We start from the raw sequence: 14,976 nt of genomic DNA on the forward strand, positions 1-14,976 counted from the left end.
ATTGTATTTTTTATTTTGAATTTCTTAGAAATAATAAAACTGTCATACAACTTTATACAATTCTTCGCCTGCCAGAGAGTTTTTAGGGTTTGCCAGACACCTGGCAACGCTTCAGTTGTGTCAGTTTGTTGGCGTTTGGCCTCAGTGACTGAACAGCTGAAACGTCAGGATTGCAGCAAGGTGGGCATCAGATAGTTGTGTTTGGTATTTTGACTTGTTTATATTCATTGGGGGAAAAAGTGATGCCGCCTCCATGGCTGACTCTGCCCGGCGACTAGTGATGGTATCTCTGTCCCTCTCCCTCAGTCAGTGGGAGCCATAGGTGCCGACTCTGCGAGTGCTCTGGCGCTGGAGCACTCATGGGGAAATATTAATGGGTGCTCCGCACCCACAGGCAGCCAATCTCCCTGCCCCACCCCCCCCGCCACACCTCCTCCTTCGCCTCTGCTTCCTCGCAGCACACCGTGTCTCTGATCCTCTCTCCCTCCCAGTGCTTGCCGCTGCCAAACAGCTGTAGCAAGCTCTTGGAGGGAGGGGGGAGGAGCAGGAACATAGCGCGCTCAGGGGAGGAGCTGGGGAAGAGGCGGGGCAGGGGCGGGGTTTTGGGGAAGGAGTCAAATAGGGACAGGGAGGAGCGGGGACTTTGCGGAAGGGGTTGGAATGGGGGCAGGAGGGGGCAGCGTAGGTAGGGAGTCAGGGTGGGGCTGGGGGCAGAGGGCGGTCGAGCACCCACCGGCACCAGAAGAAGTCGGTGCCTATGATGGGAGCTGTGGGGGATGGCACCTGCAGCAGACATTGGGCAGCGTGTCTGCATGTGTCTCTCCTCCGCGAGCTGCAATGGGGAGGTTCTAGGGCCGCAGATGGCCCACAGGCTGGGACTTTGAGACCCCTGCTTTAAGAATCCTCAAGTTGGGCAACCAAAATCACTGCTGTTTTTGAAAATCTTGGCCTTGGGGACAAGTCTTAGGAGGCAGTGTTTTGAGGGACAGTATTCAGCTGAGTGGGCTTGGTAATGTCTTTTCCAATCTCTGCTAGATCCTTGAGAAAGTATAAAATTAATCTTCAGGGACCAAGTTCTACCCATGGACTTACACCACATAGAACCCCAATGAAGTCAGGGTAGAACAAGTTTTAGTGCTCCCTTGAGATGAGTATTAAGAAAAACAGGAGCCTGGTCAAATAATAGCATCGTCTTTATCATGTATTACAGGGGTGGCCAACCTGAGCCTGAGAAGGAACCAGAATTTACCAATGTACATTGCCAAAGAGCCACACGTCAGTAGCCCCCTATCAGCTCTTCCCCCGCCCTGCCAATCAGTGCCTCCCCCTCCCTCCCTGCACCTCCCACCGGCTGGCAGCCCTGCCAATCAGCACCTCCCCGTCCCTCCCGATCAGCTGTGGCATGCAGGAGGCTCTGGTGGATGGGTGGGCGGGGGGGGAGGGGGAGGAGGCATGTCAGGCTCAGGGGAAGGTGAGGGAACGGGTAGAGTGGGGGCAGAGCCAGGGGTTGAGCAGTGAGCACCCCCCGGCACATGGGAAAGTTGGCACCTGTAGTCGGTGCCTATACAAGGAGCTGCATATTAACTTCTGAAGAGCCACGTGTGGCTCCGGAGCCACAGGTTGGCCACCCCTGATGTATTAGATTAAATCAGCAATCCGTACAGATCTATATCCTTCTTCTAAGTTTTGTACTGAGAGATGGAGTTTTCTCCATGTGTCTATTAAAATCTTTCATGTTTTGAAGGGTTCTGGAGGCCTTAGATAGCTTTCGTAACCCAATTTGTTTAATTTTTCATTGGGTGGATAATTCAAAGTCACCTGACATTAAATATTTTGGATACTTTGAGAAATATTTCAATAGCAAATTGATTTGAAATTGAGCCATTTATAGGTTCACTATGGTTTATCTTCTGTCTCCCATTTTTGCTTTCATAGTACTAACCTTCATGCTTTTGTCTCTAGATTGGCCCAGAGTTTGCATTGGGAAACCTAAGCAAAAGAAAAGGACTGCTGCCTAAAGATAAGGAAGCAAACATTGTCAGAGTATTCAAGATTAGTCTATACATAGCTGAATCCATGTCCATAAGTGCATCTGTGATTTTTTCTTTATTAGTTCTATGTAATAAATTCACCCATAACCTGTCATTAATAAAAAATGCATTCAGCCATGTTTTGTAATGAAGAATTTGTTAAGTAATATCATTCAGTAGCTCAGATCTGCGTAAAAACTGAGTATTACTTCACAGAATAGTAGATTTGTAGGGCTGGAAGGGACCTCACAAGGTCATCTAGTCCAGCCCCCTGCGCTAGATCATTTCTGACCAAAGTTAGTCTAACCTCCTGTTGAAAACCTCCAGTGAAGATTCCACAACCTCCCTCAAAAACCTGTTCCAATGCTTAACTGTCCTTATAGTTAGAAAGTTTTTCCTAATATCTAACCTAAATCTCCGTTACTGATTAAGCCCATGTCCAGTGGACTTCAGTGGACATGGACAACAACTGATCACCAGCCTCTTGACTTTATAACAACTCTTAATGTATCTGAAAACTATTATCAAGTTCCCCCTCAGTCTTCTTTTCTCAAGACTAAATATGCCTTTTTGTTTACATAGTATTTCCTTGTAGCTGCAGGGGTGCCCTGAACTGGACACCATACTCCATCTGAGGCCTCCTAAGTGCGGAGTACAGTGAAACAATTACCTCCCTCTTTGCAATGGCACTCCTGTTCATATAACCCAGAATATCAGTCTTTTTTGCAACTGCATCACATTGTCAGCTATATTTAATTTGTGATCCACCATAACCCTCAGATCCTGTTCTGCAGTATTACCGCCTAGCCAGTTTTTTTGCCATTTTCATAGAATCATAGAAGTGTAGGATTGGAAGGGACCTCATCTAGTCCATTCCCCAGCACTCAAGGTAGGACTAGGCAATCACTATTCCATTCCTGACAGGTATTTATTTTTAAAAACCTCCAGTGACAGAGATTCCACAACAGCCCTCGGCAATTGGTTCCAGTGCTTAACTACCCTGGCAGTTAGGAAGTTTTTCCTAATGTCCAGCCTAGCCCCCTCCCCCTTGCTGCAGTTTAAGCCCATGGCTTCTTGTCCAATCCTCAGAGCTTAAAGAGAACCATTTTTCACCCTCCTCCTTGTAACAACTTGAAAACTCTTATTGTGTCCCCCCTTGGTCTTCTCTTCTCCAGACTGAACCCATTTTTTCCAACCTTCCGTCCTAGGCCCTGTTTTCTAGACCTTTAATCATTTGTGCTGCTCTCCTCTGGACTTTCTCCAACGTCTCCCCATTTGTCCTGGTGCATCTGATCTGTCATGGTAGTACTTTGCACCGGCTGCCTTCCCTGACTGCTGCTACCTTTCAGAACAGCGTTCTCCCCATTGTCAAGGGAACTTTGATCTTTCGGGCTCAGGCCCAGTCCTGACTGGGAAACTCACACGAAAAGGGTGCAGAGTAGCAGCGGTGTTAGTCTGTATTCACAAAAAGAACAGGAGGACTTGTGGCACCTTAGAGACTAACCAATTTATTTGAGCATGAGCTTTCGTGAGCGACAGCTCACTTCATGGCATGCATCCGATGAAATGAGCTGTCGCTCACGAAAGCTCATGCTCAAATGAACTGGTTAGTCTCTAAGGTGCCACACGTCCTCCTGTTCTTTTTACGAAAAGGGTGGTGGCTGCAGGAGACGCTTTTATCTGCCGGGGGCGCAAGCCGCTCAGGGGCTGCCCTGCCCGGGGAAGGGCTGCCTTGGGGCGGGACACCGCGGTACCGGAGCTCGGGGCTAACCCAGCCCAAGGGCCCCGCGCAGGCAGCTCCCACGGGCGCGCAGCCCTGGGCGGCGCTTCGAACCGACACTTGGGGAGGCGGAGGAAACTACGAGTCCCAGAATGCAAAGTGGGGGGACCGCGGGGGCCAACCGGCATCTAACGCCCCCGAGCGCGGCGCTGGGCTTCCGGCGGCGGGGTAGGGCCGGCGGCGCCCTGGGGAAAACGCCGGGGCGGGTGTCGTTCGGCCCCTGCTCGCGGCTCCCTCCCAGCCCCGAGCGCTGGGCTATGGCCGCTGCGGCGCTGCTGGCCGCGGCGCTGGGCGGGGGGCTGCTGCTCATCGCCCGCCGCTACCTGAGCGGGGCCGGCCGGGCTTCGCGGAGCGCGGCGGCGGCGCTGATGCGGGGCAAGACGGTGATCGTCACGGGCGCGAACAGCGGGCTGGGCCGGGCCACGGCGGCCGAGCTGCTGCGGCTGCAGGCGCGGGTGATCCTGGGCTGCCGGGACCGCGGCCGGGCCGAGCAGGCGGCCCGCGAGATCCGCGCCGAGCTGGGCGCCCAGGCGGAGGGCGGGGAGCTGGTGATCAGGGAGCTGGACCTGGCCTCGCTGCGCTCCGTGCGCAGCTTCTGCCAGCGGGTGCTGCAGGTACGGGGGGCGGGGCGGGGAGAGGGGGCCGGCGGGGGAGGGGTGGGGTGAGGGAAGGGGTTGAGTGGGGAGGGCAAATATGGGGAAGGGATGGGAAGAGGGTGGGCGGGGGAGGGGTAGGAGATGGGGTGAGGGCAGAGGGCAGGCTGGGGTGAGGAGGGGAAGAGGGCAGAGGAAGGGATGGGGAGAAGGTGGGCTGGGGAGGAGGAGGAGAAAGGTGGAGGGGCAGAGGGCAGAAGATGGGGTGGGGGAGAGGGTGAGGAGAGGGTGGGGTGGAGGGGGAGTGGGTGAGGAGGGTGAGGGTGGGGTGGGGGTGAGGAGGGTGGTGGAGGGGAGGGGGAGGAGAGTGGGCTGGAGGGGAGGAGGGTGGTGGAGGGGGAGGGGAGGAGAGTGGGCTGGAGGGGGAGGGGCAGGAGATGGGGTGAGGGGAGAGGGCAGGCTGGGGTGAGGAGGGGAAGAGGGCAGAGGAAGGGATGGGGAGAAGGTGGGCTGGGGAGGAGGAGGAGAGAGGTGGAGGGGCAGAGGGCAGAAGATGGGGTGGGGGAGAGGGTGAGGAGAGGGTGGGGTGGGGGTGGGGGGGGAGTGGGTGAGGGGGGTGGGGGGGAGGAGGGGGAGGGTGGGGGGGAGGAGGGGGAGGGGAGAAGGCAGGCTGGGGTGAGGAGGGGAAGAGAGCAGAGGAAGGGATGGGGAGAAGGTGGGCTGGGGAGGAGGAGGAGAGAGGTGGAGGGGCAGAGGGCAGAAGATGGGGTGGGGGAGAGGGTGAGGAGAGGGTGGGGTGGGGGGTGGAGGGGGAGTGGGTGAGGGGGGTGGGGGGGAGGAGGGGGAGGGTGGGGGGGAGGAGGGGGAGGGGCAGGAGATGGGGTGAGGGGAGAAGGCAGGCTGGGGTGAGGAGGGGAAGAGAGCAGAGGAAGGGATGGGGAGAAGGTGGGCTGGGGAGGAGGAGGAGAGAGGTGGAGGGGCAGAGGGCAGAAGATGGGGTGGGGGAGAGGGTGGGGTGGGGGGTGGAGGGGGAGTGGGTGAGGAGGGTGGGGTGGGGTGCGGGGTAGGAGGGTGAGGAGGGGGGAGGAGGGGGAGGGGCAGGAGATGGGGTGAGGGGAGAGGGCAGGCTGGGGTGAGGAGGGGAAGAGGGCAGAGGAAGGGATGGGGAGAAGGTGGGCTAGGGAGGAGGAGGAGAAAGGTGGAGGGGCAGAGGGCAGAAGATGGGGTGGGGGAGAGGGTGAGGAGAGGGTGGGGTGGGGGGTGGAGGGGGAGTGGGTGAGGAGGGTGAGGGTGGGGTGCGGGGTAGGAGGGTGAGGAGGGGGGAGGAGGGGGAGGGGCAGGAGATGGGGTGAGGGGAGAGGGCAGGCTGGGGTGAGGAGGGGAAGAGGGCAGAGGAAGGGATGGGGAGAAGGTGGGCTGGGGAGGAGGAGGAGAAAGGTGGAGGGGCAGAGGGCAGAAGATGGGGTGGGGGAGAGGGTGGGGTGGGGGGTGGAGGGGGAGTGGGTGAGGAGGGTGGGGTGGGGGTAAGGAGGGTGGTGGAGGGGAGGGGGAGGAGAGTGGGCTGGAGGGAAGGAGAGTGGCGGAGGGGGAGGGGCAGGAGATGGGGTGAGGGGAGAGGGCAGGCTGGGGGGTGAGGAGGGGAAGAGGGCAGAGGAAGGGATGGGGAGAAGGTGGGCTGGGGAGGAGGAGGAGAGAGGTGGAGGGGCAGAGGGCAGAAGATGGGGTTGAGGAGAGGGTGGGGTGCGGGGAGGAGGGGGAGTGGGTGAGGAGGGTGAGGGTGGGGTGGGAGGAGGAGGGGGAGTGGGTGAGGGGAGAAGGCAGGCTGGGGGGTGAGGAGGGGAAGAGGGCAGAGGAAGGGATGGGGAGAAGGTGGGCTGGGGAGGAGGAGGAGAAAGGTGGAGGGGCAGAGGGCAGAAGATGGGGTGGGGGAGAGGGTGAGGAGAGGGTGGGGTGGAGGGGGAGTGGGTGAGGAGGGTGAGGGTGGGGTGGGGGTGAGGAGGGTGGTGGAGGGGAGGGGGAGGAGAGTGGGCTGGAGGGGGAGGGGCAGGAGATGGGGTGAGGGGAGAGGGCAGGCTGGGGTGAGGAGGGGAAGAGAGCAGAGGACGGGATGGGGAGAAGGTGGGCTGGGGAGGAGGAGGAGAGAGGTGGAGGGGCAGAGGGCAGAAGATGGGGTGAGGGGAGAGGGTGGGCTGGGGATGAGGAGGGTGGCGGAGGTGGAGAGGGCAGAGGAAGGGATGGGAAGAGGGTGGGCTGGGGGTGAGGAGGGGGAGAAGAGAGGAAGGGATGAGGAGAGAGTAGGCTGGGAGGGGGAGAGGGCAGAGGAAGGAATGGGGTGAGGGGAAAGAGTGGGCTGTCTCTCTCTCCATCATCCAGTAAGGGCTACTCAGTCTTCACATTACCCCTTTGGTGACTTGGGGTTCTTCAATGCTGATACTGAGTGGAGATTAGCAGCTTTTGTCAGAGCTGTTCTTGCATCTTGTTGGGCATTAAAAATAATCCCAAAATATTTTGGGATGTAATGTAATATTTTGGTGCATTCTTATGCATTGATTTTTAATCCAGGGAACAAAGCCTTATTAGGCCAAAGCTCCTTTCCTAGGGAAATCTTCCCGTTTCACTAGCTGTGTTGACCGGTAAGAAGAGGGACGGGGCCCATGGAGTATACAGTGCAGCCAGAAATCACCTTCACGAGCTCATATCAAGATGCAGCAGGCAAGGGGTGACCTGTTATCTCTGGGGGCAAAGAAAAAACTAGGGCAGCTGCAATCTGCTGCAGTTTATTCTTCAAGGCATCTGGGAATTTGTGGCTGTAAAGTGGCTTAAGTTTGAGTCCCCTTTGACCTACAGCATAGAGGATAGGCTGCAGTGAGAGATCACTTCATGGGGTCATCTGAATCCAACCTACATTTATCACATTTCTGTTACAGTACACCCTCTCTCTAATGCCCTTCATAATAACAAATCTTTGGATATAATGAACCCAGTCCCGGGATCCCACCTCCAGCCATGGGGCTGTCAGTTGCGGGTCTGGAGGAGCTGTCAGCTCCATGGCTGGAGAAACTGACCGCTCCTGGCACCGGTCTTTTGGTATAATGACCCCCTGGCTATAATGAACAAATGGCTTGGATCCTGAGGAGTTTGTTATATCGAGGGTGTACTGTCCATAATTATTCTGACTTTGTCAGACCTATCCTGGATCCTGCAAGCCTAATTTTTGAGGTGCTCACTAGGGTCCTATAGGCGTTCCTAACAGATTTTGTAGACGGGCATGAGCAAGCCATCAAATGGTTTCACTGAGTATCTCATGGATACAATTTACACTGTTTAGGGATATTCCAAAATAGAGGAAAGGGTGTGTGCTGTGGGGGACTGTACATAATGGTAGAAAATGAGCTAATGCTGGAGCTGTCACCCTGTATAACTTTGGGGTAAATATTTTCTTGATATAATTTTCTTAACCCATGAAATGTTGTCATCTTAACACTTGATGTTTCAACATAACTTCACATTAATAATAATGTGATGAATATTCTCTTTCTCTTCACCCTTTTGGGCCTTTAACATAATTTGCCAGGAGGCCCACAGAACAACAGGGGAAATTGACTAAAGCCCTAATTCTGTAATTGGTTTGTCGCGGATGGACAGTTGTGGCCGTGTAAAGCTTCAGTGGGAAACCATTTAGGGCCACCTGCATAGATCCAGTTGCAGGATCTGGTCTTGTTTGACTATACAGGGGAAACTGTGAATGTGACTAACTATACACAAAGTGCTGTGAAATGCACAAAGTAAACACTGGGAAAACAATATATACTTTTTTTCTAATCTGGTGTAGTACCTCATAGGTGTTAGTGATACATTTAAAAAAATGTGATTTTTAGGCTGGCAGTCTCTCTATTGGCAAAACCAATTAAAGTATTGTCTTTTCACAGGAAAAATTGAGAACAAAATAGCTAGGCAGGAGATGACGTGTGTGGGGTGACATACATGGGAGTGGTGCCGCTCTTGGGTTTATTTCTCGTGGTATCTGCTGTTTTAGAATACCCTCAACACAGCTTAAATGATGGAGAAACAAAATGATTGAGATGACTTGTTCTAGAAACACTTCCAAGGGCTGTAGTACATATGCACTTACGTTATTCCCCTCCTTTTCTGAACTTGTGACTCCTTTCTGAAGTTGTCTGTAAGATAAAGGAGGTTCCTAGATTGATAAGATGAGAGATAGCTGGCACCCCCACAGCCTGGCTTTCATTGTGCATGTTTAGATACCAGAATTCTGAACTGAATTTTCATTTTTCACTTTTTTAGCCTCACTGCACAAAGACCAACTGCATTGTGTATTCAGGGTAATATGCTGGCTTCAGTGATAAATTGTTACATCTTTCAGTACCATGAAGCTATGGGGGAGATGTGAATTCTTTACAACTCATACATGAAGGATCCAATCCTGTGAGATGCTGAGCAGCCTCAACTCCCTTTGATATCAGTAGGAGTTAAGGGAACTGAGCATCTTGCAGGATCAAGCCCCAGCTTGGTTTAATTATTAACTAAATGCAGGATCAGATTCTGCTCTTAGTTATACTTGTGCCACTGATGGCAAAATGTGCATACTATTAAATTTCAAAGGTGTAAATGAGGATAGAATCTGGCCTGCAGAAAATTTCTTACTGGTGGTAAGGAGCCAGAAGGCGCTCAACTTGACTTCCAGATCCTATGTTAAATTTGCAGGACTGGCGGGAAAAGGTCGGGGAGGGGGGAATTCTTTACTGATAAACTGAGCATTCAGGTTGAAACATGGAACTTTATAGTGACACTTGTGTGAAGACATTTTTCAGAGTGGAACCACACTTTGAAACTCCTAAGATCTTTCTGTCTCCGAGTTCTGGGTGCACAGACTATGCAGGATTTGGAACATAAGTATTGGGGCCTTAGATTTTATTTTTCTGTTACCAGTTTTACTTTCTGGTTCTTGTGCATTGGCACAACATAGTATTTTGGTCCACCACAGTTCAGGCAAATTTTAAACTAGGTACCATTGTTTGAAATCATTAATAGCAGTGTTTTCAAAATTCATCATAAATCTAATTATTTTTCCATAATCAAATGATGGGTTTAAAATTTGTTGGCAGTGTCTCTTTAACCCTAAGTCCCTGCCTCAAAGAGCTAGATGATCTTTTTGTTCTTTGTTTGTACAGTGCCTAGCATAATAAGTTCCATGACTGGGGCTTCTAAGTACTACCACAATATAAATACTAACCAGTAGTACACTTGTCAGCTTGTCTTTAATGTCACATCCTGATCATTTTTTGGAAAGAAATTGGTATTACAAGAATAAATTCAGTAGATTTCAATTAAAAAATGCTGTTCTTGAAAAATGTTTATATTTTAGCTATCTTCAGAGTAACACATCCCCATCCCATGTGATTTGATACTCCTCTTACTGACAACTACCAATATGCTTATTTTTTCCAAGATTACATTAAAATAACCATGACTAGAAAATCCCATTTTAGAGGATGAGCAGTTGAATGGTTTTTCCTAATAAAGGTCAATGAATACAATTAATCTTAATAACAGCTTGCTGTGTTTATAAATCTGATTATTTTTGCTATTTTAAGGAAGAGCCGAGACTGGATGTCCTGATCAATAATGCGGGGATATTCCAGTGTCCATACATGAAGACAGAGGATGGTTTCGAGATGCAGTTTGGTGTCAACCACTTGGGTCATTTCTTGCTCACTAACCTTCTCCTTGGCCTCCTCAAAAGTTCTGCCCCAAGCAGGATTGTGGTAGTTTCTTCCAAACTTTACAAATACGGAGAGATCAACTTTGAAGACTTGAACAGTGAAATAAGTTACAATAAAAGTTTTGGCTACAGTCGCAGTAAACTGGCTAACATACTATTCACCAGGGAGCTAGCCCGCCGATTGGAAGGCACAGGAGTCACTGTCAACGTGCTTCATCCCGGTATTGTCCGAACCAATCTAGGCAGATACGTGAATATTCCTTTGCTGGCAAAACCCCTCTTCAATTTGGTGTCATGGGCTTTCTTCAAAACCCCATTGGAAGGAGCCCAGACTTCTATTTATTTGGCCTCCTCTGCAGAAGTAGAGGGTGTGTCAGGCAAGTATTTTGGGGATTGCAAAGAGGAGGAACTGCTGCCGAAAGCCATGGATGATTTAGTTGCAAGAAAACTGTGGGATATCAGTGAAGTGATGGTTGGATTATTAAAATAAATGCTAGGAAAAAAAGACCTACTGAAAGGAATGAAGATAACTAATATTTTGCTACCCTGAAGCTTTCTGCAATGGTATTTCCCCCTTGAATAGTGTGAAACACAAATTACTTTGCTCACAGATTTCAAAGCTACTAGGAGTAATGTGTACAGCTCTTTTAAAATAGAGAATATTCTCTATTTTACATAAATCCATATTTTGAAAAAATACAGAACTAGAGTCTTAACAGCCTGGGTGTTTGAATATTTTTCAGTTAAAATCTCTTCTGAAAGCTACTTGTTCTACTAATAAAAAGTTCTTTGCTATGTAATGTATATGCTTCTTTGTTGTCTTCCACTATTTGATCTCAAACATAGCACTGCATTGCATTGTATGTGAAATGTGTGGCTGTTTGTAGATGGTTTGTGAATCCATCCTAATACCGATAAGTGTTGGGTTGGTGAGCAATTCAAGCTAAAACCGTGTGAAAGATTTTACCACTGAGTTGTGAGCACTCTTCCTCTGTGATCCTCTAAGCCTCCAAATACTGTTTCCTAGCACAGAAACTCTTTCCCGCAACTGCGTATCACTGGCTGGCTGAACAGGAACTATATCAAGCCATATTATAACTCAGCTGTGGGTCACAAGTCAGATATTTTCAAGATGGCCCTCCATAAGCTAGCATCTGTCACTGCCATTACTCTAGTATGTATGTTTGATTGTACAGCAGGTTCTATTTTATTTGGGCCAAACCTGCTCTTCTGGAGATATGAGCCAAGGCCCCCATCCTGCAATAAGCCTTGTGCTGGTGGATGCCCCACCATTGACTTCAGTAGGTCAGTGACTGGAGGGTGTGTTAGAGCCCAAGATCTGACCCTGTGGTTTGTTTTGTGAATAGTCTATTTATAGATTTTTGTCACCCTGCCTTCCATAGTGAAATGTGCATAAGGTTCAGTCTAATATGGCCAACAGTTCTTCCTGATAAGTCATCTTCTGTGTAAGTGCATATTTCCTTAACCTCACTAATGCATACATGGTACAAATGTGATCAAGAAACTATTACACACTTGACAAAATTAGCCTTGGCAACTATGCTGCATAGGCTTAGAGAGTCTCTACTATGCAGAGATAATGGAATTAAAATAAGCCAAAAATAAATATAGGGATATTACATGAAGACGCTCCCTTATTTTAAATAATTACATAATTATTTTAATAATTTAATATTAATTTTAAATAATATATAACTTCAGTAACTGTTTCTGGTTAGTTATGATTTGCTTGTCTCTCTTTAGTAATTTTATTTAACACCACCAATTTAAGGTACAAGTAAATTTAATGAATATGAAGAAAGTAATGCTTTGGGATCTTGATTACTACTAATAATTTATATATACATATAAAAGATTGAAGTGTTTGAAGCTTAGTCTATCCCACAATAAATCCTTATTGGTTCAACACTTGAGTTAACACCATTTTTGAGATTCTCAGATCATTTACAGTGTATGTTTCTAACTCATATTCACTGCATGTTCTGTATGTTCTCACTCACACACTGTATTGTGCTCAATCCCTTCCACACCTGTTTCTACAGATGCAGTACTGTGGGTATAGGAAGGAGGCATAGCAGGAGCTCCATGCTTTTGGGAGGAAGACAGCGAAATCTAGATGAGCATAAGTTAAGGGAGAAAATTGATTTTTTTTTAAAGATCCTGTAACAATAGTTACAGCATATATTGCTCGCTATATTTTAATTGCAGTATATATTGCTCACTTATAGGCAACAGAGCCTGTAGGAGTAGAGCTGAAGTGTGTGATTATTGTGTACTCTGAATGTTTGACACAAAAATGCTGTTTGTAAATAATGCAAAGGGCCATCCTATAGAGAGGATGGAAATATGGTTAGAGAATAAACAGGAATTCAACCTGTGAAGTCCTATTTTACATTTATCTTGCGTCTTTCATCTAAAACAATCCCCAAATGACAATATGTAATACCATTGAAATGCGACCCTGGCTGGAGTGGAAGGCATCAACCAACTACCATGCAGCATAATACTGAAGGCAAGGCGAAGTTTTGACCAATTGCACCAGGGCACGAGCTCTTCTTACAAAAAGATGGGTTCTCTCAAGCCCCTACAGACCAGAAGATACCTTAGTTTTTACTGTTTCATCAAAAGGAGCTAAAGGTAAAGTAAATAGAACTCCAATTTATGATCTGTGTGATCCACTGTTCCATTGCTACCCCCGTCAAAACCCCAGTGTGCATGTTATGAGAGAGTCATGGATGCCTATTGGGGCATAGCTTGCAAAGAAAAGTGCCATGCTGAAAAGCACTTATGTGGGAATTCTGCACCTTGATCCCTTAGGGAGATTTTCAAACATGCCTGTGCCTAAGAGATTTGCCCAAGGTCAGACAGGGAGTCAGTGGTAGAACTGAACCTAGAATTTCTACAATGGCAGTCTGGTACCCTAACCACTAAACCATCCTTCCTGTCTACATGGTCACCTCTGCAAGTGAATTTGCCACTAGGTTGTCATTTTTTGCTGTCTTTGTTCATGGCAAACAGGGCTTGTGTACATATTTTTAAAAAGAGAGTACAGAAGAAAATACCAAGTCTTTGGCCGTTGGGACACTTGCTTTATAAAGACCCAAAATCTACAACTGTGAGGGGGAAGCTGTACATAGCATGAGACTTCCAATATAAATGGTCCATCTTAATATGAGATAAATGATCAGTGTTTCCATGATGCAATCAAAAAAATATTTTAACTCCCATTTCATTCGTTTGTGGTTGCTCATTTTGCCCATGTAAGCTTCCTATTATGGGAAAGCATCACAGGCTTCAAAGCCTGAGTCCTGTGGGAGTAGGGTAAGGGCATGATGGGATTATGCAGATATGGATAGCTCCCAGTTTAAATACATTTGATTTACTTCTACCTCAGGCCATAAAGAAAATAACTTGCAAGAGTCATTCAAATAATTTTAGTGTACAAGGCCTGTTCCCCTTTACATATACATTTTCCCAAGCTAATCTTGAAGGAGCTATTGGGCTGGCAAAAAGATCCAGGAGGCCTAGATAGCTGAATCGTTACTTTTGATGTGTCGCAGAGTGGAGCTGATATTTCTCATAACAGAAAAACTGCCTCCCTACAGGCTTCTTACCCACCCCATCAGCTACCAGAAGTGCCCTTGCACCTGTTGTGACTGGACTCAGATTTGAGAACTTATATTTGAATATTTAATTGTTTGCAAATGTTCTAAACCAGAGGTTTTCAAACTGTGGTCTGCGGACCATTGTTCCCTCTAAGATGCGTTCCTGGGCAGCTGCACCCAAGAGAATGAAGGGCCACCCACCTAATTAGTGGAGTCGTGCAGGTGTGGCTCCACTAATTAGATGCCTGGCCCCTGGAGAAGACGCACATGTAAAGTGAGGTAGTAGTCTCGGGGGGAATACTGGGTAGGTGGGAGGGGTTAGTGGGGTGAGAAGAGGTGATGGGGGAAATTTGGGATGTGCAGGGCTGTGGTGGCCAGAGAAAGAGGCGACTCTCCAGCTCCAGGGCAGCCAGGGAGAGATGGCCCTTCTTCCCAGCCTCACCTCTGTGGCTGCTGTGGTGGTGGAGAGACCCCACTCCTTCCCAGCCCCAGCTCGGGGTCTGCCGCTGTGGGGGAGAGAGGACACATCCATCACATTAGAAAGGTAAGACCACTGATATTAAAATATGCATTGTATGCTTTTATATGTAGAACAAAAAAAGTTAATTATTAAGTTTTATCCAAAGCGCTTTACAATAGTTAGCTAACAGTACAAATAACATTTGGAAAGATCATTAAGTGGTCCGCCAAGATGCTCAGCGATTTTCATGTGGTCCACAAAAGAAAAAGTTTGAGAACCACTGTTCTAAACAGCATAGTGAAGAGAACATGTTACTAATCATCCTTCAGAAAGGCTGGCACACTAGCCATCTAATAAGGTTAACAAACCTCTCCTGCAAATTGGAAATTTTTACTTCTTAAATATTTGCAGATAAACTGAAGGAGATTCACTGTAACTAGGAGGGGTGTGGGACAATGGATGGATGGCCATGAGTGCTGCAAGATGCTGAGGTAATATCTTTTATTGGACCAACTTATTTTGGCAAAAGAGACAATCATACATACATAGAGTTGACGAAGAGCTCACCTACAGAAGTTGGCACAGTAAAAATTATCTCATTAACCTTGTCTGTCTGACATCTTGGGTCCAGCGTAATATAACAACACTAGATGAAATGCTGCAACCATAAGCATCAGGCTTGAAATACAGCCCAATTCTGGAAGGTGTTGAACACCTTAACAACTGCCTAGGTTCCCAAACTCC

At 48.5% G+C, this 14,976-nt stretch overlaps 1 protein-coding gene across 1 annotated transcript; it reads left to right on the forward strand.

Moving 5' to 3' along the window:
* The first annotated feature begins 3,991 nt into the window (after positions 1–3,991).
* Positions 3,992–12,548, forward strand: RDH14 (retinol dehydrogenase 14). The gene is made up of 2 exons (XM_073335951.2): positions 3,992–4,424; positions 10,019–12,548. The coding sequence occupies exons 1-2, from the start codon at positions 4,068–4,070 to the stop codon at positions 10,634–10,636; spliced, it is 975 nt and encodes a 324-aa protein (XP_073192052.1). The 5' UTR covers positions 3,992–4,067; the 3' UTR covers positions 10,637–12,548.
* Positions 12,549–14,976: the final 2,428 nt, after the last annotated feature.

This window comes from Lepidochelys kempii, chromosome 3, assembly GCF_965140285.1.
Source record: "Lepidochelys kempii isolate rLepKem1 chromosome 3, rLepKem1.hap1, whole genome shotgun sequence".
Lineage (NCBI taxonomy): Eukaryota > Metazoa > Chordata > Testudines > Cheloniidae > Lepidochelys > Lepidochelys kempii.